Raw genomic sequence first — 26,198 nt, 5'->3', positions numbered from 1 at the left:
GATTTCACATTCACTAGGTTTACGTATTGTGATCTTGCTCATTGCGACATTGCCGTATCAAATATCTGAGCCTAGATGCGTCGTTTTGTTGGCTACGAGTGCATTGAAATTCTTGTGTTTGTTTCATGTCACACTTTGACAAGTGAAGCCGAAATCAAGCTTTTTAGAAAACGTTCGCGACAACCTGGCATGTATAATAATGCTTCGCAGGAATTCCCATTTACATTTTGAATATCGCTAAAACAAAGTACATGTTTTTTCAAGCCTAAAGGAGTAGCTCATATACCATGCACTTCAATTTACTTCCAGAGCACCAAGATTCAGCGCACAACAACAATAAAATTTCTAGGAGTTCTATACCAAGAACATCTTTCTTCGTCTCCTCACATTGACGTGATAAAATATCTTTCCAGGAGAATTAGCATTTTTAATAGACTGAGATACTACGTCCCAACAAATGTCAAGCTGCAAATTTACTACGCATTAGTACATTCACGACTAACATACTGCTCCTTGGTGTGGCTAACAACGACCACCACAAACCCTAATTCTGTGTTGATATTACAAAAGCGTGCTATACGTGCTATATCTAACGCTCCCCTTTACGAAAGTGCTCGACCATATTTTAAAATGTACAAAGTATTGCCTATAAAACTGTTATACAGACATAAGCTATGTCTAGAGATATTACACCAGTATAAGCAAAATGCATCACTATTCTTGGACGCATAATATGTAAAAACAAACACCATACGAGCTGAGAAAGAGCCTAATATACAAATATAGATCACGCACTGTTGCGAACTGAACTCTCCTACTTCTACGTCCCCCCCTTTCCCCCCTTCGTGTTTCTGTCGATGGCTGAAGCGATAGCCATTCCCGCCCCCCTTTTCCCCCTCTCCCTGCTTCGTAGATGAAGCTACAAAAGAAGCTTGCGCGAAACAATAAACGTTCACTCGTTGCCCTAGTCTGCGGTTGTCTGCGTATGCTTGCCGTGGCTGCCCGGCTAGCTATGTAACAGTGGCGACGAAGTCGGTTTTCGCTACCCACGGTACCTGACGGACTACGAGTCCTGGCGTCAGACGAACGAGGACCGACCACGATGGCCTCCCTGCAGTTGCCGGATTACGACGAAACGAAAGATAAGTGGAAGCCTTACCTCGTCAGAGCAGAAGCGTATTTCGAGGCGAACAGTGTAACGGACCCGGCTAAGAAGCGAGCACTACTAGTTTCGGCGTTGTCTAGTAAGACGGTCGAGGTGCTAGCCGGCAGAGTAGCCCCGCGTGCACCAAATGAACTGACATACAAGGAAGTCGTTCAGAGCTTGAATGAGTATTATGACCCTAAGAAGCACGAGATAACGGAAAGCTACAAGTTCTTCAATCGCTCACAACTTCCAGGCGAAAGCGTTAGCGCATTTCTCGTTGCTATTCGCCGAATAGCAGACAACTGCAATTTCGGCACGTCTCTTGACCGCATGCTTCGGGATCGCATTGTCTGCGGCGTACGCTCCGTGGCACTGAGGAAACAGATGTTGGCAAAAAAGGATTTAACGCTAGAAGAAGCCGAAGCATTGGCACTGTCTGTCGAAGCAGCTGAAAATGGTGCCGAAAGCATGACCTCAGAAGCTACGCCCTTGCTTAAGCTACGCGCGTCCGAGGCCAACACTGTTAAAACATCTCCGACTCGGCACGCGGCACAGCATTGTGATAGATGCGGAAGCAGCAAACACGACGGCAACAGCTGTCGTTGGATTAGAGCAAGGTGTTATCGCTGCGGACGTCATGGGCATCTCGCAAAGATGTGCCGCACAACCGCCAGTAAGAGCCGCGTCGCAACGCATGCAGTGGAGGGAAGAGCTTTGACTCTCGAAGAAGCCGTAACTGAAGACGACGATAAGGACGAGACACATATATGGACCTTACTTTCTGCACGAAAAAGCCGCCTCGAGCCGCCGATAAGGCGCAGTTTTTCATGGAATGGCGTACAACTTACAATGGAAGTAGATACTGGCTCGCCTGTCTGCGTAATTTCCAAAAACGTGTTTGACAAACATCGCGAACAGTGGCCAGCGCTTAAACCTTCTCAGGTGAAGTTGTCATGCTACGTTGGACCACTCCCAGTGATGGGGGAATTGCAACTTTGTGTGCAATACAGGGCCGTCTCAGTTTACTGCCGTCTTATTGTACTGAACTGCTCGGGACCTAACCTGTGTGGCCGGGATCTGATTTCCTTGCTCCACAGAGCGGGGGTTCCAGTTTTGCAGCCGTCGGCACAAGACTTGCTACACTCAACGCCAGAACCCGCTGGGGCAGTTCACAACATTGTCGACGACTACCACGACGTCTTCTCCAAGGATCTTGGCCTGATCAAGGGGCCTCCAGCCACATTACAGCTGAAAGAGGGAGCGGTGCCGAAATTCTGTAAGGCAAGATCCATACCTTACGCTCTAAGGGACAGGGTGACGCAAGAACTGGACAGGCTGGTAGCCATCGGTGTACTTTCACCAGTCCAACATTCCGATTGGGCCACTCCCATCGTGCCGGTACTTAAGAAAGACGGAACTGTTAGAATTTGTGGTGACTTCAAAGCCACCCTAAATCCAGCCTGTACAGTTGAGCAGTACCCTCTCCCAGTGATTGAAGACATGTTTGCATCTCTAAACGGCGGGGAGTATTTTAGCATTCTTGATTTGCGAGATGCCTATAATCAAGTTCCCTTGGATGAAGCCGCAAGGAAGCTCTGCGTCATTAACACGCACAGAGGCTTGTTTTCGTATAATAGGCTTCCCTTCGGAATATCCTCTGCTCCGGCTATTTTTCAAAGAAAAATGGATGCAATACTGTCAGGTTTGCCAGGGGTTCAGGCTTACCTTGATGATGTACTGGTTTCGGAGGCTCGTGGCGATGGGAGTGAACGCCTGAAGAGTGTGTTGCAACGGTTCCGTGAACACGGAGTTAAGCTAAGGTCTGATAAGTGCAGCTTTAGACAGCCTTCTGTCACATATCTCGGCCATCGGATAGACAGAGAGGGTCTTCATCCCACAGAGAAAAATTTGGAAGCGATCGCTCAGGCACCTCGCCCACAGAACGTGGCGGAGCTGCGTTCCTTTTTAGGAATGCTGACGTTTTATGCCAAATTTCTTCCAAATATGTCCACTCTACTTTCTCCGCTCAACAAACTTTTGGAGAAGGGCACAGTATGGCAGTGGGGGCGGCAACAAGAAGCTGCCTTTGAGAAAGCAAAAGACAGCCTAATGCAAGCTCAGGTTCTTGTTCAATTTGACCCGTTGAAAGAGTTGAAGCTCGAATGTGATGCTTCCCCTTACGGTGTGGGCGCGGCGCTTTTTCACACGAGTAACGGCATGCCAAAACCCATTGGGTTCCGGTCCCGTACACTGACGGCCGCCGAGAAAAATTACTCTCAGCTGGAAAGAGAGGCCCTGGCTTTAGTGTTTGGCGTCACTAAGTTTCGTGATTACCTTTTAGGTCGCCAATTCACTCTCGTGACGGACCACCAGCCCCTCTTGAGCTTGTTGCAATCCGACCGCCCGACGCCACCCCTGGCTGCAGCACGTATCCAGCGCTGGGCACTGTACTTGGGTGGCTACCGCTACAAGCTGCAATACACGCCGGGAAAACAGTTGCTCAACGCGGACGCCCTGAGCAGGCTGCCACTGCGGTCTACGGAGGCTGATGACGTGGGTGAGCCACCGGAATATGTCCTCGCTCTGGATAATTTTGACGATGGCGTTATCACAACACGGGAGCTACAGCAGCTATCGGCCACAGACCCCGCAGTAACGGCGGTAAAGAATTGTATATTACATGGCTGGCCCAAAAGTGCAAAACAGCTGGAGGAAACGATGCGGCCGTTTTTCGACCGCAAACTAGAACTGTCCGTAGCCCATGGTCTAGTGTATTGGGGGCATCGCGTAGTGATACCGGAAAAAGCGCGGGACCGTCTTTTGAAACTGTTGCACGAGACCCACCAAGGCTCGTCAGGAATGAAAGCAGTGGCAAGGTCAAAATTTTGGTGGCCCCGACTAGACCGCGATATTGAAGCGCTTTCAGCCGGCTGCACGAACTGTGCCCAAAACATGCCAATGCCGGCAGCGGCACCACCAGTAAACTGGCCGAAAACCAATGAAAAATGGTCGCGGCTACATGTCGATTTTGCCGGACCCATAGCAGGCAAGATGATTCTAGTTGCAGTAGATGCCCATACCAAGTGGATAGAAGCCGTGCCAGTAAAGCATGCCACCACAACAAGCACAATCACCTGTCTGCGCGCCATGTTCAGTCGATTCGGCGTCCCGCGAACCATTGTTTCGGATAATGGGACACAGTTTTCTAGCCAGGATTTTGCTACGTTCGTGGCAAAGAACAACATAATGCATCTGAAAACGGCGCCCTTTCATCCACAGTCTAATGGAGCGGCAGAACGAGCAGTGCGTACAATAAAGGATGGACTTCGGAAGATGAGGGAGGGTAATTTGGAGGACAACCTTGTGCGGCTCCTGTTCAACTACAGGAGAACACCACAGAAGACGGGAAAATCTCCGTCAGAATTGCTGCTAGGGTTCCAGTTACGTTCACGATTGGATGCGTGTTTTCCCTCAACTGTTGCAGACTCGCCGCCGGCATCAGATGACTGGGTGGTCCCCATAGAAAGCAACGTGTACGTGCGGAACTACGGTGTCGGAGAAAAGTGGACACCAGGGCGTGTGCAGTCCACTGCAGGATCCCGAATGGTGACCGTCCAAACTCCTCATTCTGTAGTCAGACGCCACGTTGACCAAGTGCGCCCTCGACAAGCATCGCAGTCCCCATCGCCGGGCTCTGCATCCTTATCAGAGTCTAATATGTCCATGCTGCCGAAACGATCGCCGGGGCCCTCAACTACAAGCTCCACCGTGCTGCCTCCAGAAGCGCTCACTACCGCAAGCCCCCACGACCATCCAGTGCCAACCATGCCACAGGCCGGTCCTACACAAGCGGCGACCCCAAGCGCGGAACCAGTGCTTCGGCGTTCTACCAGACAACGCAAGCCAGTACAACGGTTCCATTTTTAAGAAGAGAGAAGTGTTGCGAACTGAACTCTCCTACTTCTACGTCCCCCCCCTTTCCCCCCCTTCGTGTTTCTGTCGATGGCTGAAGCGATAGCCATTCCCGCCCCCCTTTTCCCCCTCTCCCTGCTTCGTAGATGAAGCTACAAAAGAAGCTTGCGCGAAACAATAAACGTTCACTCGTTGCCCTAGTCTGCGGTTGTCTGCGTATGCTTGCCGTGGCTGCCCGGCTAGCTATGTAACAGTGGCGACGAAGTCGGTTTTCGCTACCCACGGTACCTGACGGACTACGAGTCCTGGCGTCAGACGAACGAGGACCGACCACGATGGCCTCCCTGCAGTTGCCGGATTACGACGAAACGAAAGATAAGTGGAAGCCTTACCTCGTCAGAGCAGAAGCGTATTTCGAGGCGAACAGTGTAACGGACCCGGCTAAGAAGCGAGCACTACTAGTTTCGGCGTTGTCTAGTAAGACGGTCGAGGTGCTAGCCGGCAGAGTAGCCCCGCGTGCACCAAATGAACTGACATACAAGGAAGTCGTTCAGAGCTTGAATGAGTATTATGACCCTAAGAAGCACGAGATAACGGAAAGCTACAAGTTCTTCAATCGCTCACAACTTCCAGGCGAAAGCGTTAGCGCATTTCTCGTTGCTATTCGCCGAATAGCAGACAACTGCAATTTCGGCACGTCTCTTGACCGCATGCTTCGGGATCGCATTGTCTGCGGCGTACGCTCCGTGGCACTGAGGAAACAGATGTTGGCAAAAAAGGATTTAACGCTAGAAGAAGCCGAAGCATTGGCACTGTCTGTCGAAGCAGCTGAAAATGGTGCCGAAAGCATGACCTCAGAAGCTACGCCCTTGCTTAAGCTACGCGCGTCCGAGGCCAACACTGTTAAAACATCTCCGACTCGGCACGCGGCACAGCATTGTGATAGATGCGGAAGCAGCAAACACGACGGCAACAGCTGTCGTTGGATTAGAGCAAGGTGTTATCGCTGCGGACGTCATGGGCATCTCGCAAAGATGTGCCGCACAACCGCCAGTAAGAGCCGCGTCGCAACGCATGCAGTGGAGGGAAGAGCTTTGACTCTCGAAGAAGCCGTAACTGAAGACGACGATAAGGACGAGACACATATATGGACCTTACTTTCTGCACGAAAAAGCCGCCTCGAGCCGCCGATAAGGCGCAGTTTTTCATGGAATGGCGTACAACTTACAATGGAAGTAGATACTGGCTCGCCTGTCTGCGTAATTTCCAAAAACGTGTTTGACAAACATCGCGAACAGTGGCCAGCGCTTAAACCTTCTCAGGTGAAGTTGTCATGCTACGTTGGACCACTCCCAGTGATGGGGGAATTGCAACTTTGTGTGCAATACAGGGCCGTCTCAGTTTACTGCCGTCTTATTGTACTGAACTGCTCGGGACCTAACCTGTGTGGCCGGGATCTGATTTCCTTGCTCCACAGAGCGGGGGTTCCAGTTTTGCAGCCGTCGGCACAAGACTTGCTACACTCAACGCCAGAACCCGCTGGGGCAGTTCACAACATTGTCGACGACTACCACGACGTCTTCTCCAAGGATCTTGGCCTGATCAAGGGGCCTCCAGCCACATTACAGCTGAAAGAGGGAGCGGTGCCGAAATTCTGTAAGGCAAGATCCATACCTTACGCTCTAAGGGACAGGGTGACGCAAGAACTGGACAGGCTGGTAGCCATCGGTGTACTTTCACCAGTCCAACATTCCGATTGGGCCACTCCCATCGTGCCGGTACTTAAGAAAGACGGAACTGTTAGAATTTGTGGTGACTTCAAAGCCACCCTAAATCCAGCCTGTACAGTTGAGCAGTACCCTCTCCCAGTGATTGAAGACATGTTTGCATCTCTAAACGGCGGGGAGTATTTTAGCATTCTTGATTTGCGAGATGCCTATAATCAAGTTCCCTTGGATGAAGCCGCAAGGAAGCTCTGCGTCATTAACACGCACAGAGGCTTGTTTTCGTATAATAGGCTTCCCTTCGGAATATCCTCTGCTCCGGCTATTTTTCAAAGAAAAATGGATGCAATACTGTCAGGTTTGCCAGGGGTTCAGGCTTACCTTGATGATGTACTGGTTTCGGAGGCTCGTGGCGATGGGAGTGAACGCCTGAAGAGTGTGTTGCAACGGTTCCGTGAACACGGAGTTAAGCTAAGGTCTGATAAGTGCAGCTTTAGACAGCCTTCTGTCACATATCTCGGCCATCGGATAGACAGAGAGGGTCTTCATCCCACAGAGAAAAATTTGGAAGCGATCGCTCAGGCACCTCGCCCACAGAACGTGGCGGAGCTGCGTTCCTTTTTAGGAATGCTGACGTTTTATGCCAAATTTCTTCCAAATATGTCCACTCTACTTTCTCCGCTCAACAAACTTTTGGAGAAGGGCACAGTATGGCAGTGGGGGCGGCAACAAGAAGCTGCCTTTGAGAAAGCAAAAGACAGCCTAATGCAAGCTCAGGTTCTTGTTCAATTTGACCCGTTGAAAGAGTTGAAGCTCGAATGTGATGCTTCCCCTTACGGTGTGGGCGCGGCGCTTTTTCACACGAGTAACGGCATGCCAAAACCCATTGGGTTCCGGTCCCGTACACTGACGGCCGCCGAGAAAAATTACTCTCAGCTGGAAAGAGAGGCCCTGGCTTTAGTGTTTGGCGTCACTAAGTTTCGTGATTACCTTTTAGGTCGCCAATTCACTCTCGTGACGGACCACCAGCCCCTCTTGAGCTTGTTGCAATCCGACCGCCCGACGCCACCCCTGGCTGCAGCACGTATCCAGCGCTGGGCACTGTACTTGGGTGGCTACCGCTACAAGCTGCAATACACGCCGGGAAAACAGTTGCTCAACGCGGACGCCCTGAGCAGGCTGCCACTGCGGTCTACGGAGGCTGATGACGTGGGTGAGCCACCGGAATATGTCCTCGCTCTGGATAATTTTGACGATGGCGTTATCACAACACGGGAGCTACAGCAGCTATCGGCCACAGACCCCGCAGTAACGGCGGTAAAGAATTGTATATTACATGGCTGGCCCAAAAGTGCAAAACAGCTGGAGGAAACGATGCGGCCGTTTTTCGACCGCAAACTAGAACTGTCCGTAGCCCATGGTCTAGTGTATTGGGGGCATCGCGTAGTGATACCGGAAAAAGCGCGGGACCGTCTTTTGAAACTGTTGCACGAGACCCACCAAGGCTCGTCAGGAATGAAAGCAGTGGCAAGGTCAAAATTTTGGTGGCCCCGACTAGACCGCGATATTGAAGCGCTTTCAGCCGGCTGCACGAACTGTGCCCAAAACATGCCAATGCCGGCAGCGGCACCACCAGTAAACTGGCCGAAAACCAATGAAAAATGGTCGCGGCTACATGTCGATTTTGCCGGACCCATAGACCTACATGTCGCTTTTGCCGGTGACCAACAATTAGCGTCACAAATTCCAAACATTCTAAACAAACACCCAACTATATTACATTCACTGGAAGACGGAATTTCAGCTAGATCATTTGAAAAAATAACGAAAGAGTTTCTAGTGGATGAAAGCGATGCTTTTCTTGATTTTTCAAATTTGTAGGTAATGATGTTTTTGTATTCGTTGCACCTTGTTCACTATTGTCCCTTTGCCTGTTGTTTATTGTACTCTAATTTGTCTTGTAGAGCAACTCGATTTCATAGTGAAGATGTCTCTTGTTAATTTATTTGATAGAAACATGCATTTGTTTGTATTTGCCACCATTCGAATAAGGACTGTTTATATTTCTATCCTTTTATTCCCACTTCTGGCAGTTCCGGTTCGACTATGGTACCCGTGTAAGATAACACGTGATGTTGTAGTTTTCTGCGTAGTGTACTTGCGGTATGTTTCTCCCTTGCTGCCAGGGTGGCACGACCAAGTCAGGCATTTACTTAGCCTTTAGTCGTGTCCCCCAAGGCAATCTTGTTCAATTTTGCCTTGAATAAAGCAAAGCAAACCAAACCAAGTAGCAGACGGCACCGGTTCATTCACTGGTTTGTCACCAATGTCTCCACGGTTATGAATAATCGTGGAGGCATTGCACGGTTGTCAAACTGGCAACTAAGTTTTTCTCGTGAATATTTAGTAGCACGTGAAACAACGCCCCAAAATTGATTTTCTTAACCGTCACACTTTTGACTACATATTGAATTAAGGTTGGCAAACTTTTCACCAATGTACCTCTCAAGTGCGATGGTTCGTTCAGCATTAATGAATGCATATTTACCTTTTGAAGGCTACAGCTTAGAAAGAGAAAATTTTATCCATGAACTACAGCGCAAAATGCTGTGACTGAATACCATACTTGTTACTGTATTTTTTGTGGTTGGAATGTGTACCCGGATGATCCTATTTTTCAATTTTTATTTGCCGCGACGTTCTGCCAGTGAGTGAATCTCACGCATCTTAAGAGCACCGCAAGCGCAGTAGGAGGAGATAACTCTCTGACTCCCTAATTGCTCGTATTCATGTTATATTACGTGATAGCGTGAATATAACATAAATAAACTTATGTTTCTATGCCTAGAAAGATTTTGACTCGTCGTGTGTTCTGCGTATATTTGAAAAATCGGAGGACGATTGCGTTTCGCCTTCAAGAATAGATCGCGATAGCACAATGGGGCCTCGAGTGCATCCCCACCTCAAATGATCGCTTGCTTCGGTTTTGTAAACCTAACATTGGTCTGAAAATATCAGTCAATGGCTACTGGAAGTCTAATCGGTAAATGCACTTTACGCTATAATGAATCCTTTTACAAATCAACGAAGGGCCCACTACGCGTCTGTAGGGCTAAGCGTGAAACTGCGCAGCTTTGTTAATGGCTGTGGTGCTGATAATCATCAAATATGTCATGAACTCTTAGAATAGGAGGCCCTTTAAAACACTTACTGAATGCTCAGTTCACATCTCGTGACGCCTGAAGTGATTCCATGTTTCTGCGGCTCAACACAAAGAGACTTCTTCACTACATGACATTCATGTAGTCTTTTTTTTTTTCATGTAGTTTCGAAAAATACTATTCCTCAGTCGGAAGAAGACGTTCTAGAGGATTACGGCTCCGTAGTAGCTTTGCCTTCACGCAAATGGACTGCGTCGAGCGTCATTCGAATTCGAAATATAAGTTTCTTTATTTGCATTTTGTAAATTTTCGCTCATCTGCAAGATGATATTTTGGTCACAACCAACAATACCCACGCTGACACCAACGCAAACGCCGGAAATTTTTTTTAATAAGCTCTTCAAAGCAATCGTGTTATTAATAAGTAGAAGGGTAATTGACCTATTTAAAATTTTAAATAAAAAACCGGCCCAAAACACATATTCGAAAAGGGAAAACACAATTTTATTTTCTTGTCCTTGCTGCTCAACCATTCCTGAAAGTTAGCACCTGAAATGAATCAAAAAGAATGTCGTGAAAACAAATCCCCCGAGCATCCTCTCAAAATTTTTGTCCTTCGACTAAACTCTTCTCACCTTGCATGAAAAAATACGGCTTGATTAAAAATCAGTGGTTATATCTCTTTTGAAGTTCGCAAATTGATACTTTTCCTTAGATATATCAACAATTATTTGCAAGGGCTTAAATATGGGTAAAAGTAGCACACTAATTGAATTTCAAGAAAGGACACTTGTGCATTTGTGACTAGCGTCAAGTTATATAATCGCCTTCATTCCTCATTGTTCACTGAAATGATGTACTCTTCTGGGGTAGTGTTATGACCGCAGTTACCAGTTATGCGACTAAGTGATATGCCACATCTGTGCTTCGAGAAATGCCTGTCTGGGTTCTATACCAGTATATTTGTGGTCACACAATTGGTGTTTCGCTTTACTTCACACGAGCCCAGTCATGTACAAATCAGTCAAATAGATAGATAGATAGATAGATAGATAGATAGATAGATAGATAGATAGATAGATAGATAGATAGATAGATAGATAGATAGATAGATAGATAGATAGATAGATAGATAGATAGATAGATAGATAGATAGATAGATAGATAGATAGATAGATAGATAGATAGATAGATAGATAGATAGATAGATAGATAGATAGATAGATAGATAGATAGATAGATAGATAGATAGATAGATAGATAGATAGATAGATAGATAGATAGATAGATAGATAGATAGATAGATAGATAGATAGATAGAAGTACACAGGGTGTCTCAGCTAAATAAAGTCAACAATAAAAGAAACCGCTTGGTCGTATTCGTGTGTACTTGCAATAATAATTTCCTACACGAAAAGCTGTGTATTGCTTGGAGAAATGAAAATTCATTCGGCTGCCCTGTCATGAGCAGTCTCCATTGGCTGCGTTATCAGTTACGTAGTTCTTTAGCGTGCTCGCCATTGGCTGCGTTGTGCGTGACGTCATCGCAGCCATGGCGCCAAGCCTGCGCTTAAGAGTTTTTCTTGCGACCTGCTTGTCGAGTGGTCTCACGATGTCAGACGCTTGCAAAAACGCGATGTTACGGTGTCAGTGTGATTCTAGCGGGAGCGTGTTCGCCGGGCGAACACCGCTTTCGAAGGGAGTCTCTTGAGCGGCACGTTGGCTCCAGCTGCGACGTCTGCGATCGCCTGTGGTTCGAAAATAACCACTGTGATTAATGCAATGCAAGTTGCATTTAACCCCTCAAAACATTCCTCTATGACCGTTATCGTGCGAAACACATTGTGCAGCGTGTGAAATAAGCACTTTGGTAAACCAAGCGACAGATGTGTTTAATCTCACTAAGAAGCACGAATGCGTAACCAGTAATTGTTAAACGGTTCTATACCATGTCGGGCCGAGCCCCATTCTAAAACTGGGTGGAACGTTTCAGCTTTCACTGGTTAACCAATTGTACGGATTGCTTTGGCGGTGATTTCTCTTAACTAAAGAATAAATACCAATTAACTATAAATACCAGACTTTTCTATCATTGGAACACCGACATTATAGGGTGCCTTGCCTAAGATAATTTATATTGAAACATTGATTTTCCTGTGAAATCCTTTATTTTTTCGAGAAAAACGAAATGCGGGAAACACTTTAAGTATGATATAGGTGCCCGCTCGCACGCTGCTAATCCAGCTTTTCCTAGCGTGCTCAAGCTGCACACTTTCTTATAAGATACACATTGCCCATACAAGTGAGATATTCAGGAAGCATCGAGACATCATTAGGGGCAAAAGTGTTGAAAACCAGTTCATCATGCTTATGAACAACGCAGGGTGACTGAACAAAAAACAAAGAATGACATGAGCTCGTCATATTTTTAGCACTAGCAATAAAAAAAATCAGGAAGGCAATGTAAAGCTGTTATTACTTGCGTCAATATTCATTGTTATTCGCTCAATTAGGCAAATAAATATTAAAAAAAACCTAATAAAACTATGTATGTAGAGTAGGTGCAAAGTTCCCGAACGAACGCTTTATTATGAACTTAGTGACAGGGCCTAACTTTAGTCAAGACTTTGATGAATTCGCAGTAATAGCGTGATTGAGTCGCTCTTGCAAACTTCACTTTTGTGGCAATTGTTGTAGCCTTTTCAGCCGGAGATACGCTCTGGTGACTACCTCGAGGCCCGTGCTCACCTAGGTTGGCAAGTTCACTACCACTCCGCGTGTAGCTGTCTAACGTTTTCAGTGTAAATCAGGACGAAGAATTCAGGGAGGAAAGAACACGAGAGAACGGAAAGTTAAGAATGAGAACCAGTCTAAAAGGAGTGGCGTGCTACCCCACGCTGGGCACAGGATGAAGGAGTTTAGAAGATCCAGAAAAAGGAAGGGCAGAGCACGCGAACACGAAGTCGCGCAACTCACATTCATTAAGAGCCTAGAAACCTATAATGGCAGGTGGAAGTTTGATTACTCGATGAAGTTGAGCTCAGCCTTCGTCGTCTTTGCCTTTCGTCACCTTTGACCTCTCAGGACGACAATCCAGAATTGTTTTCGCCATCTTCGATCTGAGATCTACGTGAGCTGATGCCACTGCAAGTGAGTTTCTCAGTGCTTTATAAATATCGAGGACTGTAACAAAAAAAAGTGTGATGTAGTGACTCTTGACCATAAAGCACTCTTAACCATAAAGGTACTCTCAGCCATAAATGGCAAAGAACAGTGACATCGTTTGAGTGCACTCTAGTAGGTGTCGGTAGACGTAGAGTGGTCGAGATGTGGTAGTGCTCATTGCGCAGTCTCCTTCCTGTATTCTAGGTGGACAAAGAGATTTTGCGATTTCTCGCGAGGCCACACAAAATTGGCTAGCAGCCTCGGCTCTTGACAAATGTATTTTCGGAAGTCTTGCCTCGTAGCATTGCTGACCAAGCAGCTTTCTCGGTTTGTTCATTGCTATTACGCCGCAGTTACTTGGCAATCTCTGAAATGTGACACCATGTCATTTCTCAAATTCATTATGTCAGGGCACCTAACCTAAACAGCCAGCTGTTGAAGGCCGTGACACTGAGCCGAATGCATGGATAGAAGAGCTGCTTTTGAATCACTCGAGACTGACCGTCAGTGTTTGTGCATAGGCACTTACAGTTAATTGCGAAAGAAACTAAATAAATACTGTTGTGTCGCTCGTATTATGCAACTACTACGTTAACTGGTACGACTTTTAGCCATACGACTTAAGCGTAGTATATTTTGGTTTATGGATAGTTGAGGACGCATGCCGATCGGTCGATACCAACAATGCTAGTTTTCGGCTTCGTTGGAACTCAGTTTATGCCAGTGACATTATATATAACTCCATAAAAATTTGAAACCAATCAAAACGCTGACCAGTTCCGTTTGCGGTACTAAGTCCCGCAGTGTAGGTGTAAACACTGCGTCAGCACGGGCGTCGAGAGCAGATCCAGCAAGAAGTAAAAGACCTGGATATGCTCTATCATATACCATGAGTGAAGTCGGACATCTGAGTACGAAAGCTGCGCTACGATTTTGTAACACTTTTGGCTCTCAAGCTCCAACCTTACAGATATGACGCTTGCGCCTTTCAGTCAAGGCGTCGTCTATTGAAAACACTACACAAAAGTTTTCGTAGCACCTTGAAAACGTAACCAAATATGCCAATTATCGGAGGAGCCCTTCTTCACCGTTTATGCTTCCACGGTGCCTGACATGCACTTCGCATGATTTGACCTCCAGCCACTTCGTCTCGGCATCTACAACCACCAGCAGCATGTGTTTTTCGACGACACCAGTGTAGTCAATGTGATCTCAAGCCATTTTCGGTCCGTCATGTTGCCAGAACATGCACCGGAGGCATCGCACTAGTTTGGTCGCCATTCTAGACAGATAAACTGACAGGCGAACGCAAGAACAGACGGCCGCACACACATTCAGACAAATGGACGGATGAACGGACGAATGAACGGACAGACAGACAGATAAACGGACAGATAAACAGATGGACAGACTTACGGACAGACGGACGCTTTGCCCCACTAATCGACATTCCGTGGGTAGGCTGTGATTTTTTTTACTCAATATCTTTCTTCCGCTCTTACATTCTTTATCCAAATTTTCGTTTCTTTCTGTAGCTTTTTTTTCCTTTTTCTTTTTTTTTCTTTTTTTTATTTTCACCTTTCATTTCATGCAATATTTATCCTATTTCTCTTTCCTTTATGTTCACTGTGCTAGCCACAACTTGCTGTTCCACACTATTTCAATGCAATTCTAGACTGCACTACAATCAATATTTATGATTTGGTCTGCTAGCGTGCCTATATAGCCGGTGTTTAGGATGCTCAGAATTCATTATGGGTAGGCGAATCCGAATCTCGCCTAGCAAAGAAGCGTTCTTTCTGGAAATATTCGTCCTCTCTACCTTAATCTTGCATCTTTCTCCCTGTCTTTTTTTAGTCTCAAGGATTTTATCTCATTCTAGCTGTGTCTGTACTCACTCTCTCGCTCCTCATCTTAGTTATTACTTCCACACAGGAGAAATAGGCGCACGTGTTTTAGGGCCGAAACAGAAAATGAAAAATAGGACTATTATCAAGAAGACGCAGAGACCATGTGCCTGTTATTCATGAGCCTTTCTATTTTCGCGGCTGACGGAGCAATGGTTGTCTAAAGATGACGACAGAGCGACGCAAGGTGTCACAAGAGAGCAAGAAAGAGCTCTTCTGGCTGACCTCGGTCGGCAGCTGCTCAAGCGTTTAATTTTGCTCCTTAACACTGGAACACAATTGAATCCGCCCTTATCACCTTTTCGTAACGATATTTATGCTGAATTATTCTTATAAATGCGTGGCTTACCATGTGACTGTAACTCGTCTCATGTGGTCATGACAGGTAACGTTAGCACATGGGCACCGTAGCATTAATGTTTGGCCCGGTGAAATGGGTAGTGGTCCTTCAGTGCACATACCTGGGAGGAAATAGGGAGAGCAAACACTACTTATTTAAAGTAGTGGTACTGAGATGACACGAATGACTAAAGCCGTAGCTTCAACAAATAAATGCTTATAAATTGCTATCGTGTAACGTATATTTTAGGTGATAACATCAGTGATATGCAACGCTTTGAAAAGGTACGAGCAGATGGAAGTGCTTTTGCAGTGCGGTATGTAGTGGACGTAGAAAAGTTTCAATAATTATAAATGACCTGCAGTTCAAGAAACAGCACAGCGATGATACTGATCGAGTAGTCCACAATTTAGTCACACATTAGGCAAAGCGCCTAATACACTATGACATGTGATGGTTAAACGCTGTTTATTTTTATGTTTCATTATACGCGGCATTTTAGTGCACGCTTAAGGCGAACAAAATCTATTTGTCTCGCCCACGGCCACTTTCCACAAAACCAAGTCAATACTATTTTACTGGTAATTTCTTAATTCGTTTGTCCAGTGCTCAAAAGACACAAAACCTATTTTAAGAACTGTGAAACATATTGGCTTACTGGCATAAATGTTATACTTAGAAATTATTACCACATAAAATCCGTGTATTCAGAAAAAAACAGGGCTACATGCGGCCACCATCGTTTGTACATATTGCTCACATATTTATATGCGTGGTAACTCAGAGAGATGGACACCAGCTGATACGATCCGAATGTTTTCTTTGAATATGAGAAGCCTCTTCACCTTCATTGCTAGTTGTTTTCTGCTCTTGCCCTAAAGTATTCAATTTATTTGAAGTGCGAGAGATAACAAATGTCAGTACGGCAAGTCAAACACGGTTTTTTCCCTGGGATATTCAATCTTCGACTGCTTTTGTCGGAAACGATAATGACGCGAACTAACCGACAATGTTGGCACCTGAAGTGTAGTGGACGTTACTTCTCGTAGTTATGATATATATGTATGTGAAAAACGTGTGATAAAATAACTTGCTACAGTGAGAAACACAGCAGCTACCTTTGAATATCGTGTTCGATGCTCTACAAAATTAGCACCAGCTGTGGCCATCCGCCTATATGTTGCCTTGAACGTCAGAGTGTTATCACCGCTAGTAATGGCGACGAGTGTGGAAAACTTTTGGCTATTTGGCGTAAAGTCGCGCATGATCATAATACATGGTGTGAAGTCGACCAAGACTCATCTTGAAAACGGTGCATACACACGAGAAAAACGCACATTGAGTTGGTCTAGTTGCTAAGGTACTCGGCTGCTGACCCGCACGTCACGGGATCGAATCCGCCACAGGCGGCTGCATTTTCGAAGGAGTCGAAAATGATGTGAGCCCGTGTGCTCAAATGCGGATGCATGTCGAAGAGCACTAGTTCGTCGAAACTTCTGAGCCCTCCTTTACGGCATCTCTCGTATTATGATGGTACTTTTAGAACATTAAACACCACATAAATACAACAAAGGAAGACACCCAAGGACACATGACAAGATTGATTGTTCTTATTATCCTGGTACAACCCACCGTAAAGAATTTACCATAAAACGAGTGTTGTCTTGCTGTAAAAATGAACTAGTACATAATAAAGAAATGTCAAGCAATGAATATTTTTTTACTAAAGAAATGTTAAGCAATGAATAGAAATGAATACGTTAAGCCGCGCCCATGATGTCTGGAGCAAGTCTCGGCACGTCACCACGCCACGCTGTATATTCCTGGCTGGGAAGGCCAACATGGCGGCCGAGAAGACAGCAGGTCTATCGAATACATTAGTCCGGCTCAGAGCAGAAATCAGTGCTGGATTCTTTCGCAAGCAGGGGATCATTCTTTATTCTGCTCTACTTGTCGCGTGTGCGATACAGATCACGCTTGCCGGCAACGGGCGCTGTCGTGTTGTATATCGCACGCATTAAATGCATCGCGAAAGTCAGCTTGGGCATCTGTAGTTCGCCTGTGCTTTGCGACCGCCTGGAAATAAGACGCCGTTGCCGTCAGCCTGCCGTACGCTTGGTCATCGAGTCTTGGCCTGTCTTCGCCACCGTGATTAGCTCCGGCTCACGATACTTGTCTGAGACCTCGTCGCTGTGTTAGGAGTCGTCGAAAACACGTTGCGGTTCTGGTAACGAGCTTAGTTGTAGTATGTGGCATTCTGTAAGTGCACGAGCAGGGGCGAGCAGGGCTTTAGCTAGCGTCGGAACTCAGTGAAGGTTGGTCGCCATTACAGTTGTCTCCACCGTCAGTCGATAGCGAGCAGCTCGGCGCCGTCCATTGGCCGTGGCGGTGGACTCACGTTTTCGCGCTGCACTCGCTCGAGTTTGTGGAAAAGGGCCGCATTACCATCGATTTCTTCGGCGCTCACTCGAAATCAGCTCGGCGCTGTTCGTGGCGGCGGCCAAGCGTACGCTCGCTCTCCTGTTCGAAGTTCGCTGGCGGCCGACACTCCACGTGCAGCGCCGTATTTTAGTCTCGCGTTCGCCTAATCGAGCTGAACGACGTCACTCACTCAGAACTCGCCGACTTGTTGGCGGCACGGTGCTCCGAGGAGTTGTGGCTGCGGCCGCCACTCCTAAGCTGGTGTGCTACGGGTATCAAAATGAGTCTTTGGCGATGTGTGGCATCACGGTGAAATTATTAGAATGTCATATCTTACGTATGTTTTTATTTCACCTTGAACGTATTTCTGGTATGCAATCGTATTCATCCTCCGGCCCGTGTGACTCACTATTTTGCATACTCATTGTGCAGCCGTGGCCCCAAACTATTCTGAAGCCTGTGTGCGGTGGCATCTGCGATGCCTGTCATCCATCTCTTTCGTCAGATCAGCTTCAGAAGCATTCTACGAGATGTGAAGGTAAAGCTAGTTGTGTGTCATACTTTACAAGCATTTTTTGTATTAACCTGCACGTATTTGTCATAGGCGTGTGTCTTCATCTGCTTTCACGTGTGTCTAACTATTTTTACAATCTTATTGTACGTACAGCCGTGGGAACACAACAGGCAGAAGGTTGCGTGCGCTAGCATTTGCAATGCCTGTCATTTATCGCTTCCGTTGGAGGAGGTCCACAAGGAGTGAACAAGATGTGACTATGAGACTGGACATGTACACTTCACCATAAATTCCCTTAAAATAATGGAGAATCTTCATGTGTATGCAGAAAAATAAAAGATTTCGATGTCTCACTTTTGTCTTTCGGTGTTGCCGTGACTGCGAAAGCAGTTACATATAGGTGGCTAACTACTTTTTCGCGTTTTTTTTCTGGGCTGTTTGCTGCTCACTGCACAAAAAAAACAAGCGAGAAAAGTATCAGGCCTGACGGAAAATAAACAAAAAACAATGTTTGAACTAGAGATAAAAAGTTCATCCAAATAAAGTATTCAAGTGGATCAACCGTTCGTCCGGCGAGGTACAACTGTAAGGACCAACGGTTGCCCGGTGAGATATAAATGTGGGAATTGAATGTTGCTCAATAAGGTGCAAATGTGAGGACTAAATGTTAGTCCTTTCAGTTGAATTGTGGGACTAACGGTTAACTAGTAAGGTGTAATTGTGAAGACTAAATGTTTGTCTCTTGAGCTCTTTCGTGGGGACTAACTGTGAGACCCGGTGCCGTTAGTCCTTAAAGGAATAGCGATTGTGGCAGCCCCATTAGTTTCCATAAGGACGAACCACACACCCTTTTAACGTCAATCCGCCTTAGAGTGCAGCTGCGATTTCATCAGTTGTTCTGATCTTTCAGGCATTCGACCCCGTCGTCATCGACTGCCCTGTTCACCGAGTTGATATATCTACTTCGTTATACAACAAGCATAGCTCTGTTGTTCGAAGAAGATATCAGTAAAGTTTGGCTCCTCACGGGATTCATTCCTGCATGTCCCCCAAAAGAAGTCTTTTAGGGGTGCGCTCTACGGCTGTATGCCTGTGTGTTTGGTGTACCCAAAGGTCCTCTTGCTCCAAAGCAAGCTGCTAGGTGAGATGCAACGACGTAATGCTATCCGCTTTAGAAAAAAGCTAACACAGACAGCAAAATTATTTTGTGTCTCCACAATGCTCGCACATATACCGTTTTGCGGAGGTTTCTTTGATATATTTCCTCAAGCTGAGCTGATACAAACAGCGCGACTTCTGTCGACCGCGTTAGACGCATAAACATGCAAATGAACATTCATTGGCTACCAAAACATTCTCGAAAATTCATAGGACATTCTGACCTGAAAAGTAAACTACCTGCAGAGCTTCCCCCTAAATAGTTATCGGGTGATCCCTCCAGTCTGTTGGTATTATTCATACTATGCGAAGTGCTAAGGTCAACGGTAGTCCCATCTGCCTGGACGTGGAGTGAAAGCACATTGGTAGTTTTTCGAAATAGTGATGATAATATCTTCTATTCTAACACTCCATTACAGATGCAGCAAATGTACATGCCTAATCAGCGAAGGTAATATAAGCCTTTTGCCCATGTCACAGTTCTTAGTACTGGCTTGCATGTTTATTTTTGGTGTTATAGTGGCAAACAACTTCAGACGCTCATAGAGTTAAACGTGTTATGGATTCGCGCATATCTCAGCCAACTATATTGGAACAAGCTTAACCCATGTGAAGAGGGCATAGCACAGTGCGCACAAGATGTCCATCCGACGAAATTTACGCCAGCACTCAATCGCGTTACTACGTACCAGAAAATGCGCAAATATTACTGAATCACTCACAAAATATAATTATTAATTCCAGATCAGGGTGCAAACCTATATGATCGTGACGTAATTGTTGCTACCTTTAGTGACGCAAGTTCATGCACTATCAACTGAAAATAAGTTTCACGATTTCATCTCCAAATCCTACAACGTCCCAACAGCAGAACTGCATACCAGCTGAAGCCTAAGTTGACAACGATAAATTCGAGTGAGACTTTCTATCCTAGAATCGCACAAAGCTGTCTAGAAATGAAACTCATCTTCGTAACCTAGTACAAAAAAAAATGCACTTATTGTTTACTGTTGCTGTCCGTTAGCGCTCACGTTGATTGACACACTTCGAAGCAAAAAAATCGAAAAATTATATGTAATGGTTATTCATTCACCATTGCCAACCAGAAGAGTCGTCTTGTCACATTCTTCCACAGACTGCGATACCACCACAAGGACCATTGATGCCAAAACCAACAGCGTGTGCTTCATCGCGTATGCTGTTAAGCGGATAGTGAACAGCCTGGAAAAAAGGAAATGTATTTAGCTTCTAATGCCTGTTTCAAGGCACAAATGGTGGCCTCGTGTACATCGACGGTGCAGAGAACTGGGCTTTATAGAATTAGATGTACAAAATATACTTTACGTAAAACTTGATCAAGAAAAGGATAGTGCACTTTATGTTAAATTTTAAAGTTTATGATTGTGAAGTTTATTTTTAGTGCATGAACTTTGATGTGTTAGCGTGATATATATAAAAAGGCAGGCTACGCAGACGTGAAAAAAACGTAGTCGTCTACCTTCTTTTCTTTGTTATATCTACCGCAATAATACCAATTTGGCTTATTGATAACCAAACCACGCAAGCTACAACATTTCTTTTGCAGATAGGAGACACAAGTACTCCGTTAAATCTAAAGTTAAGGAAGCACCAGTGAGGGATATAAAATGCGAAGCATTTCTCAGCGAACTTTGGCGACTTTTAGCCTATCAATCTATCTATCTATCTATCTATCTATCTATATATCTATCTATCTATCTATCTATCTATTTATCTATCTATCTATCTATCTATCTATCCATCTATCTATCTATCCATCTATCTATCTATCTATCTATCTATCCATCTGTCTATATATATATATCTACCTCTCTATCTATCATCTATCTATCTATATATATATCTATCTATCATCGATCTATCTATCTATCTCTATTAGTCAATCAATCAATCACTCAATCAGTCTTTTTAAAGCGTACTATATATATTCGTTTATCTATATAAATATGTTGTAAAGCGTACTATGAGTGACCAGGATTAGATGGGTTTGCAGATTTTCTTAAGGAATGTGCAGGCACATTCAAGTTGATGAGTGCTCATTGCAGTAAACTATTGTGGCTTTGTTTTGTGTCACATCAAAGCGAAAGTACGCAAACCGACAAATGCTGCTCCTAAGGGGTGCGCACAGCTGTTAGGCTTTTGGCTGCCTAAACCTGTGCCGACACCTTTAATGCCCGCTAATGTTTTGTAAATGAACAAAGTTGCACAGTTTCTTCGTTAGAAAGAAAAGAAATGCCAATTGTGCGAAAGCGCAGTCGTTGCACGTTTATAAACAGTGTACAAAGCATATATATCTCTTGGTGCTATTTATTAATCTACTCTATACTCAATCTCATTACTGCCGTTAATCATTACCAAGACCAGATTCTGTAAGCGACATACATGCTCTAACAGGAAAACATTGTTCCAGATATAATCACCTTACAAATGACACGACTGCGACATTTGCGCTTATTGCGGACGTATTCACACCGATGCATAATATATTCATTATTCTAGATATCTGGTAACTAACCAATATGGCAGCTCTGATGTGAAAGCGACTACCCGTTTCGAACTGAAATTGCACTCTCTATGCGATGTGCTGCGATTAACAAGTAAAGGCTGAAATGAAACATCCTTTTATGCCATCTTATAAAGTGGACCAAGTATGAAACACATTTTATAATTACTAAGGAGATACATTGTGTGTTTAGGCCCACCTGTCAAGTCTCACACCCATATAATTTATTTAGAGTTCTTATAATTTAGGCAGTATAGCCTCGAACACGTTGTGGAGCTCTCAAGTAGGAGCCCCAATTGTTATGGGGCCTCACAGATATGGCGTTGAGGCCACTGAACATGCGCACGACGCAAACAGGGTTCGGTTTTCGCGTCGAGGACGCTTTTTTCTGACATTGAGTGGGAGCCCTGAAGCCAGCCTCAAAAGCTTTGCGTCACACAAAGGAGACGGCACCCGGTGATCTAAGGGCTCTCGGCCAATACTAGATTAACCCTGTTCAAAAATTTCTAGCTCCTGCTTGATCGAAAGCGAACTAACGCAATACTCGAGCATTGAGGCACCAATGTGGGGCCCATTATCGAGAACTCCCAATTGCTCTCGAAGCATCTGCACTTTAGTCAGAAACAAATACAAGCGTCAGATTGCAACGTACAGGTCGTAAAGCACACAAGCACGACTTGATCAATTCCGTGTGGAGGGCATCGGATGTGATGAGTGCGGCCATTTTTTTCTCGACGATGCCATCGGTTCTCATTTCTTGACCTCCGCGTGTGAACATGTGCCAGGCAGACGCCGAGAAGACTATATGATGCTGATGAGTGCACATGAACAGGCTAATCGTCGTTCCTGGTGGTTATGAGGCCCTTTCACCTTCGCAAAGCTGACAGAAACTTCCGAGACGGAGCACAGACAATACAAAACCTCATGTGACCTATACCAGTGTTGCATCTCTGGTTGGTTTTTGTACTTTCGCTTATCAAGGAAGACCAACTATTAGTCCAAGAAAAAATTCGCAATTTTTCTGGAACCTGAAGTTTCTGAAGTAATTAAAGATGCGTTTTCTATATGTTTTTTTCTGAAGCTGAATGTGTTTTTGTATACATATACTGTTTTTATACATACAGAGCGCTCATAAAGATATATAACGTTGCTGCTCTTTCAAGGTATGAGCGACGTGTTTCAAATGCCATAATCTCGCGCATCGAGGGTTACTGCTGCATGATTTCATGCATTCTTAGGTTCTTTGCGATGACGGCTATGTAACCGCACTTTTCTATACAAACGTCAAAAATCAAGATTGTGATACTCGATTGAATTAATGTATCAAGAGAAGCTCTTTGGGGATCAGGCATCAACAGAAATATTTTTTTTAAATGGCCATCCATGATGTTGTATTTACAATGACAGTAATTCTCAGCACCGAACGAAACGATTGCAAGAACAAATAGTGCAGTTATTTTGCGTGATCGTGAGAATCTCCAGGTGAACCTAACTTACGTGAAACAGTTAAAGGAGCACTCACCATGAAGGTAAGATGCAATACTATGACGCAATATTAGTGATAGAAGGCAAAACAATGAAATATAACAAGTTGACAACACAGTTACCACTGATTGCCGAATGTACCACATTGAAAAATATGTTCGTACAGTGTCACAAATACGCAAAGAACTAGAGGAAAGAGCGATACTAATGAGGGTAAGGCAAGGGTGGTAATATTTGCTGAAACTGCAGATATGTTACCCTCCCGATGAGCAAGTTAAAAAAGCTGAATTGGGGCTGTTATATCTTCCTTCTTAGACCATATAGACCTAAACAAGAGGAGTAATACTTACCAACTCAACTCTTCTCTCTATGAAAACTAATGTTTAAAGCAGCTCGGTACGCTGGCTATTTAAACGGTTTGGTGATGTGTCATCCCCATGATGTTGGGCGTATATATGATATCCCAAAAGCATTATAATAATGTCGCAATTTAATAGATAGAGTGGCTTTGATTTGATAAAGCTTGGTGTTACATGTCAGAATCAGAGAAATGAGGCTGCCAATTACTTAAAGGAAGCAACGTAAGAACCGAAGTAGGCAATATGTGTCATTATTTCAAACTTAAAAGTGAACGAAAGCCAATTAAACAATATATGTCTTCCGGAGTTTGAGCAGTGCCAGTCACAATTAGGCCTTAACAAGTAGCATAGTTTGATGAATATAATGTTGCCCATTTAAAGTGTGACCTGGCAAATAACCAGCGGAATATATTTCCCAATAACTACGAGTAAGTTTTCTGACGTCATATTTCACTTATTCCACTAAGACAAGTCATAAGTGTCGTTATATTCTTGGAAATGAAAGTTCTCCGGCCATGAAAAAATGCCATGAGCCACATGCTTTGCGTACAACTATTATCACCTTCAATGTTACTGATAAAACATAAAAACTACTACAAAATATTATAATCTTCCTTTGAAGCGTATGCTTTCTAGACAACAAATGAAAATCGTGAAAATCTAATCGGTGAACAGAAATAAAATTGCACTTGAAACTCTATCGCAGGTTTCAGACATTTGACGTGTTCCACTGGCTTGTTAGCGCTTTCGCGTAAGAAAGCAAGTACGCGCGCAGGGCTAAGTTTTGCACAAATAAATGAATACCACACAGCTATAAGGCGCAAGGAGGTCAATCTGAACGCTGGGCTGCGCAGCGACGACGCCCCGCTTTGTTGATACTCACCATACTGTGTTTCCAATCTTGTCATCCAATCTTGTCATCATAGTACGTTGTGTCTTACGTGTCGAAATTTCACACGGTAATGAGGCACACCGCGCTCAATAACTCCGTAAAGTTTGATCATCTAGACTTCGTAATGCTTCAGGTCAAGAAACGAGCACCACAGCAACTGCATCAACAAGGTGAACAGTACTTTGCTAGCGAGGTATGTACTGTGAGCTCAAATCGCACGACTTCATGACGGCCGCAATCGGACGCTGGGAAAATGGGAAAGTACATGTGCACTAGTTTTTGGTACATGTGAAATATTACAAAGTCGTCTAATTTCAACTGATTTTCCAATTCGAAAGGCATCTTAGTTTTATTGCGCGTTTTGTGGGTAAGGCCTTGTAAATTACATCACCCCTAACTTCTGCGCAATGAAAAACTACGCTGAGACGCCTACCCAGCAAACACCTACGGCGCTTCATATTGTTTGATGCACCTGGCCGTGTTCACCGATGGCGTTCGCCGTACAAAGTGGATAATTTCATTCCGTATTGTCGCCGATCATGGCTACGGTGGACGAACTTGAACAGAGGCAAGATATTTAAGGCCCTTTTTAGTTTCAAGTCACTAAACGTAGAAGAATACCAGGTGGCTCACATTTTGGAAGCCCTCTACTGAGGCGTCTCACGTATCCATATCATCGTTTTGCGATGTTGAACCCTAGATATTATTATGTATATACTGTAGTCATATGGCACAACCGTATTCTTATGGGATATTGATGTTCAATATTATTTTAGTAGCACGACAAGTTCCCCATCGTGAAAACTACTGGCTTTTCAACAAACGAGTGGAAATGTTACCTCGAAATGGCGGTCAGCCACAACCTTCTTTATTGTACCAGCCACAACGATCTGTATGTTTGTAAGGGCACATCTCATCAAACTACACTTTACTGCAATGCACCCCCATTCTAATAAATTTCAAAAGTTTTCAAGTATGTGGTCACAATTCAACTCCAGGCTTGCGCGATGTAGGCACCATGGCGCCCTCTTTTGAAGGACGAGATGGTTTCCTCCGCGGGAATATCTGGTCATGCACGTTTTGGCCGCCAACCGCTGGCGTGAAACCAGCACAAGTGTGGAGATCCATCCTTTTTAAAGATATTGGACGTAAGATCAGCGCTGACAATGAGAGTGATTGAGCATAGGTGTTCAACGAATTCTAGTTTCGAGGTTTGAAACATGGTTGTAACCACTGCAGTTGTGGTGCCAAATGTAGGCATCCGTCATGCTGGTCTAAATATCACTGAGCCATTAGCAGAACACATTGCCTGATTTCATTATTTTAGACCAAGCTCTACAGCTCTTCATAGTCAACATTGAAGGCAGTTTTTGAAGTGTTCTGGCACCAGTTGACGGCGCGTCAAGGAGCAGTTACTCGAGCATGCAGTCGTCCCATTATACATATGCCTCCGATTACAGCGTCTGCCCTC

At 44.9% G+C, this 26,198-nt stretch overlaps 3 protein-coding genes across 6 annotated transcripts; 2 read left to right on the top strand and 1 right to left on the bottom strand.

Moving 5' to 3' along the window:
• The first annotated feature begins 816 nt into the window (after nt 1-816).
• On the top strand, nt 817-5,259 carry LOC142796350 (uncharacterized). Of its 2 annotated transcripts, XM_075886731.1 has the most exons (3): nt 817-2,423; nt 3,489-3,704; nt 4,632-5,259. In XM_075886731.1, the coding sequence occupies exons 1-3, from the start codon at nt 1,103-1,105 to the stop codon at nt 5,072-5,074; spliced, it is 1,980 nt and encodes a 659-aa protein (XP_075742846.1). In that variant the 5' UTR covers nt 817-1,102; the 3' UTR covers nt 5,075-5,259. The 2 variants fall into 2 exon arrangements, with proteins under 2 accessions (XP_075742846.1, XP_075742845.1); XM_075886730.1 differs by having other exon boundaries at nt 818-2,423; nt 3,489-5,259.
• Nucleotides 5,260-5,394: 135 nt separating this feature from the next.
• On the top strand, nt 5,395-9,642 carry LOC142791110 (uncharacterized). The gene is made up of 3 exons (XM_075885410.1): nt 5,395-6,715; nt 7,781-8,503; nt 9,632-9,642. Exons 1-3 carry the CDS (start codon nt 5,395-5,397, stop codon nt 9,640-9,642), a joined length of 2,055 nt encoding a protein of 684 aa, XP_075741525.1.
• A 784-nt stretch (nt 9,643-10,426) lies between these two features.
• On the bottom strand, nt 10,427-23,949 carry LOC119161660 (uncharacterized). 3 transcript variants are annotated; one of them, XM_075886729.1, is made up of 4 exons: nt 23,827-23,947; nt 20,543-20,670; nt 15,366-15,477; nt 10,427-10,493 (listed from the first exon to the last, which is right to left on the bottom strand). In XM_075886729.1, the coding sequence occupies exons 2-4, from the start codon at nt 20,637-20,639 to the stop codon at nt 10,487-10,489; spliced, it is 216 nt and encodes a 71-aa protein (XP_075742844.1). In that variant the 5' UTR covers nt 20,640-20,670; nt 23,827-23,947; the 3' UTR covers nt 10,427-10,486. The 3 variants fall into 3 exon arrangements, with proteins under 3 accessions (XP_075742844.1, XP_075742840.1, XP_075742843.1); XM_075886725.1 differs by lacking the exon at nt 10,427-10,493 and adding an exon at nt 11,569-11,692 and having other exon boundaries at nt 23,827-23,949; XM_075886728.1 differs by lacking the exon at nt 10,427-10,493 and adding an exon at nt 12,888-13,088 and having other exon boundaries at nt 23,827-23,948.
• Nucleotides 23,950-26,198: the final 2,249 nt, after the last annotated feature.

The sequence above is a fragment of the Rhipicephalus microplus genome, chromosome 2, assembly GCF_043290135.1.
Source record: "Rhipicephalus microplus isolate Deutch F79 chromosome 2, USDA_Rmic, whole genome shotgun sequence".
Taxonomy (NCBI): domain Eukaryota; kingdom Metazoa; phylum Arthropoda; class Arachnida; order Ixodida; family Ixodidae; genus Rhipicephalus; species Rhipicephalus microplus.
This window is presented reverse-complemented; position numbering and strand designations above follow the sequence as displayed.